Raw genomic sequence first — 6,000 nt, 5'->3', positions numbered from 1 at the left:
CCCTTAGCCTTTATTTTATTTTATTTTAAATATTTATTTATTATGCATACAATATTCTGTCTGTGTGTGTCTGCAAGAAGAGGGTACCAAACCTCATTACAGATGGTTGTGAGCCACCATGTGGTTGCTGGGAATTGAACTCATGACCTTTGGAAGAGCAGGCAATGCTCTTAACCGCTGAGCCATCTCTCCAGCCCATACCTTTATTTTTATTTTATGCATATGAGTCTTTTGCCCACTTGTGTGTTTGTATACTTCTTGAGTGCCCGGTGCCCTTAGAGGCCAGGAGAGGGCGCCAGATCCCCTAGAACAGAAATTACAGACTGTTGCCAACCACTCAATGTGGGTGCTGGAAACCAAGCCTGGATCCTCTGCAAGAACAACAAGCGCTCTTAACTACTGTGGTTACTAGGGACTGGACCCAGGATCTTGTTGGAGGACATATTAGGCATGTTGTCTGCCACTCAGCTGTATCCCCCGCAGTTCAGGCACATTCCTTCTAACGTTCTCCTTTTAGGAGACAAGGAAGGTCTTACATAGCCTAGGCTGGCTTCAGACTTGACGAGCAGCCAAGGGTGACCTTGAATTTCTGTTTGTGCTGGGATACCAGGCATTTAATACTTCTGGTCTGCAGTGCTTGGGCTTCAGTCTGTGGGCTGAATCCCAGGTCTCTTCATGCTAGCCAGGGACTCTATCAACCGACTCACAGCCCAGGTTCCTTTTTTTCTTTCTTCCTCTCTTCCTTCCTCCCCTTCCTCTTCTCCTCCTCCCCAACATATTCTTTTGTTAAGGGTGAAAACCATGTCCTTTACTATCAAGAAACAAGTTAAAACAAATTTCTCAACACCAAACAAAACAGTGGGGGTGATGGTTCATTCAGACCACCCTCGTATATCCGAAGTTATTACACAGCGCCTTTCTAATCGAAGCCTTGGGGAATGTAGGCTGAGGCCAGGTGGGGCTTCTTCAGGCAAGATGAGGGACACCCATACAGCAATGGCAGATCATGGACCTATTCCCTGGATGTTGGGGATGGATGCCTGAAATCGTAAACAGGCCAACCCAAGCATGGCAAGGCATCCTTAGCCAGCACCTTTTTCCTTCTTCGGGATCCCTTAACGCTGAGAGCTGTCCTCAGTCCCCTGGGCACATTTTCTTCCAAAACAACGACTTTCTCCTCTAACAATGTGTTCTGTCAAATACAAGAAAAATAACTGATACTCCGATTTAGAAGGCTGGTAGATTCAAAAGGAGCATTTGCGTCTTTAAGGAAGAATCCAAACACATCTCAATTGGTAGGATGTGCACTGGAGATCTTCGTGAAGCAAGGCCTCTTCCAACTCCATGTGCCAGGTACCAACCGAGCTACTCCAGTCCGCTTTTGTCCCCAGGTTAGGCTGAGAGATCTGAGAGATCAAGCCCCACGCTTAGATGTCTGGGCTGCCAGTGTGGGCGGGAACACTGAGACGGGGGCGCGCCTACCCGGGGAGCGGCCCCCAAACCTCAGCCCAGGCCTCTCATGGTCCCGGAAGGAAGCCAGGGCTGAAGAAGGGGGTGCCCCGAGCACGCCTCACCTGCAGGGAGTACACATCCCCGGCTTTGATCCTCCGTAATACGGCCTGCCCGAGGCAAGGGGTGGATTCGCCTTATTCCTTCCTTTCTGCCACCCACCCGGTGTTTCCACGCAGCTGTCGCCGGGCGTTGGGACGTGGGGGACACTGGGGACAGCGAGGGGGCCCCTCCACCCCGCGCTTAGGAGGCGGCGACAAGGCGGGGAGGGGCCGCCCGCCTCCTGGGGCCTGCGGCGCGCGTGGATCAGTGTGCAGAGCGCGGCGCACGGACTCGGCTGGCTCGCTTGGCGTGCGGGAAGAGGATGCTGGCAGGCTGCCCCCGCCTGGGCCCGCCATCCGCAGCGTGCGCCGCCACCGTTCTCTGCTCCCGCGGATGCTGAGCCACAGCCCCGCGCCTCTCCCGGTCCGACCCGGGGCCTGACGGCGAGGGGAGCCGCGCTCCGGCTCCGGGCGGACGAGCTGGCGCGGCGGCGCTGCGGGGAGCAGCCTGCGGCTCGCTGAAACCCGCCTGACCCGGCCCCGCAGTCCCGGTCCGGTGCGCGCGGCTCCCGAGTTCTCATACAGGTCAGCGCCAAGCCAGGATCCAGGGCTGGGCTTCCGCGATGCTGCAGAGCCAGAGGTTGGAAAGGGGTTGGAGTCTCCCAGGGTTGGATGGGGAAAAGGAAGTAAACAGAAGGAAGATGCGGGAATCCCCAGGACCGCCCCTGCTCCTTCCAGGCACGTTTTATTTTCAGCATGGAGGAATTGGGCCTGGAGGGACTTTAGGTGAGGAAGTCAGGGATAGAGCCTGGCAGGCGAGGGATGGAGAGGTGGCTAGGCCCCTCCAGAAGCCAGAGGCAGGAAACCGGGTGTCTGGCGTGGACCCGACTGAGTGTGTGTGGGCGTGCTTGGGAGGCTGTGGGGTTGGAGGTTTGTGTAGCCAAGGATGTGTGTGAGGGGTGGGGTGGGTGGCAAGGAAAAAGGCGCTTCCACTTAGCCATGTCCTTTTAAGTTGCAGATGATCGGTGCCACCTGTGTCCTGGGAACCCATCCAGCATTCCTGCCCCAGGTGTACGCCCTTCATCGGTAACCAAGTAGAGCCTTTCCACCCTCCACAGTTAGGAAGACCTGGTGAGCGGCTTGAGGCGGACTTCTCCCTCGTTCCTTCGAAGCTGCCACCAGCCAAGATGCCGAGGAACCAGGGCTTCTCGGATCCCGAGTACTCGGCTGAGTACTCTGCCGAGTACTCGGTTAGCCTGCCCTCTGACCCCGACCGCGGGGTCGGCCGGACCCATGAAATTTCTGTGCGGAATTCGGGGTCCTGCCTGTGCCTGCCTCGCTTTATGCGGCTGACCTTCGTGCCTGAGTCCTTGGAGAACCTCTATCAGACCTACTTCAAAAGGCAGCGCCATGAGACACTGCTGGTGCTGGTGGTCTTTGCGGCCCTCTTTGACTGCTACGTGGTGGTCATGTGCGCGGTGGTCTTCTCCAGCGACAAGTTGGCGCCCCTCATGGTGGCCGGCATTGGTCTGGTGTTGGACATCATCCTCTTTGTGCTCTGTAAAAAGGGGCTGCTCCCGGACCGAGTGAGCCGCAAAGTGATACCCTACCTGCTGTGGCTGCTCATCACAGCCCAGATCTTCTCATACCTGGGCCTGAACTTTTCACGTGCCCACGCAGCCAGTGACACGGTGGGTTGGCAGGCCTTCTTTGTCTTCTCCTTCTTCATCACGCTACCCCTGAGCCTCAGCCCCATCGTGATCATCTCTGTGGTGTCCTGTGTTGTGCACACCCTCGTCTTAGGGGTCACCGTGGCCCAGCAGCAGCAAGATGAGCTGCAAGGGATGCAGCTGCTGAGGGAGGTGAGTGCCACCCTTCTCCATCCTGTGCCTTCCCCTTCCACCCAGGTCTCACCCAGGTGGGATTGCTTTCGATGCCCCCAGGGTGTGCACCCCCATGCCATCTGGTGTTTGCCCTAGAGAAAGGATGCAAAACATTGGGCCTCTGGGCCACAAAGCCACCTGTGCTGAGTGGCGTAGGTCACCGCCCCTAGTCTTGTCCTGCCATTCCATCAGTGAACCCGGGTCAAGAGGCCTCTCAAGGCAAATTCTGATCTCTAGTTGTCTTTGCTTTACTCCAGATGGGGTTTGACTTGTGCGAGCTCAGTACTATCTGTCAGATGGGGATACTGTCAGCCCTGCATGCAGAAATGGCTGTTACCAAAATGCAAGGGAACGCGGGTGAAAGCCTGTGGTTGGATTATGTGAGGAGCTGTAAGGAGCAGATGTGGTTATCAGAGATATCACGCTTCTGCCCCAGAGCTCAGAGTATCACCCTAGAAGTCAGGGTCTGGGGACACAACTGGGGACGGTTGCCTTAGCCACTCTGGTGTGGAGCTTGCTGGTCCTAGTGGGCTATTAATGCTGGAAGGGGTGGAACATTTGCCTTCAGCTTTACTAGTTTTTGTTCCCACCAAGTGCTAAGAGAGGCAGACAGCCAGAGCCACCCAGAGACTGAGGATGGGCTGTCTGAATGCATCTGGTCATCCCCTGGAGGGGCTCCCTAGTCGCTGGATTCCATCTTATGGCACGCCTTCCACTTTTCCATACGTGACCTGAGAACTGGGAAGTGGTCAGTTATCATCGGGTATCTTTTATCTGCTTCTGGAGTTCTTTTCCCCACATCTCACCAAAGCCTTTATCATGGTCTGCTTGAGGTTGGGGCATAGCCTACAGTGACCCCAATGGTACGTCTGGTGGCTGATGAGAGAACTTTTGGGGGCCTAGTCCATTGCCTCCTGGCTGTTTAGAGGAAAACATGGCTTCTGTCGGGGTTTAACTTTTTTTCTGAGACAGGATTTCACTGTGTAACAGCCTTAGCTGTCCTGGAACTTGCTGTGTAGGCCAGGATGGTCTTGAACTCAGAGATCCACCCGCCTCTGCCTCCTGAGTACTGAGGTTAAAGACGTGCTACTCCTGCCTGGTTTTAACTTTTTTTAAAGGTCTCAGTTCAAAGTTCTGTTTTCCTATTCTGGGTCAGGGAGGAACCTATTTCACAGATCTTTTTTAAAATTTATTTTTTATTTTGAGGCAGGATATCATGTAGCTTAAAATGGCCTTGCTGCAACTGAGGATGACTTTGAACACCTGATCCTTTTTGCCTCTACCTGCCGCGTGTTACGGTTACAGATGTGGGCTATCATGCTCAGCTAATTTCACAGAAGGTTTCTGCATGGCTCGGCACTGGGCTAGAGCCCATGGGAGTTTGTGGGATACCACCATGTTTTTGTTTGTTTGTTTCCTGGTATTGGGTATTCTCTTGTGAACACCTGTCGTTGTTGTAGCTTTCTGGGTTGGTGGCTTCAGCTTGTGTCTCTGCTTGTGGATGGTTCTGTTGCGAGGAGGATGCCCATAGCCATTGCTACAGGGAATTGGTCAGGACAGTTAGATTTGGCAGCATTTGGGGCTTGGGGACATATCTTGAACCATTACCTTCCAATAAATAAGCATTTCTTCTTTTTCTTGCCAGGGTCCCTGCGCCTTGGGTATATCTCCCCAGTGTGTTGTTCATTAAGGGAACAAATCAGATGAGAACCCCCTCCCCCCCACTTCTGACCACACCTAGACCTGCTTGTTGGCTGGAAATATTTGAGGTGCAAAAAGCATCTTCTAGTGAAGTTGAGTGTTCAATCCTCAGCCTAGGTCTGCCCAGAGTGCTGGGATGGGCACACAGGGGCTCTGCCATGACAGAGATTCTAGGTTTAGTGGGGAGCAGACTTGAGTGACTGTAGATAGTGTGTCCCCAGGGGCCAGCGAACCACTGACCAGATTACAAGGGGGAGCTGTTTCCAGGATGTGGTCCAGGAAGATTCCTGCTTCTGCTCTTTGTGGTGGGGGATGGGGCTGGTGGTGACCACCTAGGGGCCAGGAGAGCAAGGGTATATACCTGAAGTTCAGACAGAGCCGCTGCCAGACTATGGAAACTGGCCCGCACTGAGCAGTGCCTAGATACTCCACTCTTCTGCCTGATCTTATACTTAGGCCTTCTGATTTGTTCTAGAAATGATCAGAAAGTGTTAGTACAGGTGAGGGCCTGGGAGAGCATCTAGTCCAGAGCCCCAGCAGGTTCCTAGGGATGGAATCACAGATTGGCAGCTGCTACTCATTGGCAGCAGAAATGAGGGGACAGCCCAGGTGTGCTGACTCCCTGATCAGGGCTCCCACATGGAGGTGGGAATTTGTCTCCTTAGTTGAGAGCAGGATCCTGCCTTCTCTTCCTTGTCTACCGGCGACAAGCCCTGTCTCTGCCTGTTTGTTGTCACCCAGATCTCTGTGGAAGGCCCAGCTTGTAGAGACCCTGGGTCTCTGTCCCTCAAGTCGATGGAAGCATCGTCATCTTGGTTTGGAGCCTGGACTTAGTCTGAGGCCCCTCGCTCTGAGGTTTGTGTTGC

General features: G+C 54.2%; 1 protein-coding gene across 6 annotated transcripts in view; it reads left to right on the top strand.

The window, feature by feature from the left end:
- Positions 1–1,522: 1,522 nt before the first annotated feature.
- The window catches only part of LOC121439713 (adenylate cyclase type 3), a 74,768-nt gene continuing 70,290 nt past the window's right edge, over positions 1,523–6,000 (top strand). For 2 of the 6 annotated variants that reach the window (XM_041640308.1, XM_041640302.1), the window contains exons 1-2: positions 1,523–2,135; positions 2,569–3,412. In XM_041640308.1, the coding sequence (XP_041496242.1) occupies positions 2,738–3,412 (675 nt within the window). In that variant the 5' untranslated portion in view covers positions 1,523–2,135; positions 2,569–2,737. Of the gene's footprint in view, positions 2,191–2,562; positions 3,413–6,000 lie in introns of all 6 variants that reach the window. The other 4 variants (XM_041640306.1, XM_041640305.1, XM_041640303.1 and 1 more) reach the window with 4 other exon arrangements.

The sequence above is a fragment of the Microtus oregoni genome, unplaced genomic scaffold (genome assembly GCF_018167655.1).
Source record: "Microtus oregoni isolate MIOR12 unplaced genomic scaffold, Mior012 000062F_ref0000492, whole genome shotgun sequence".
NCBI lineage: Eukaryota > Metazoa > Chordata > Mammalia > Rodentia > Cricetidae > Microtus > Microtus oregoni.
The sequence above is the reverse complement of the archived record's forward strand: the minus strand, read 5'-3'. Positions and strand labels throughout refer to the sequence as shown.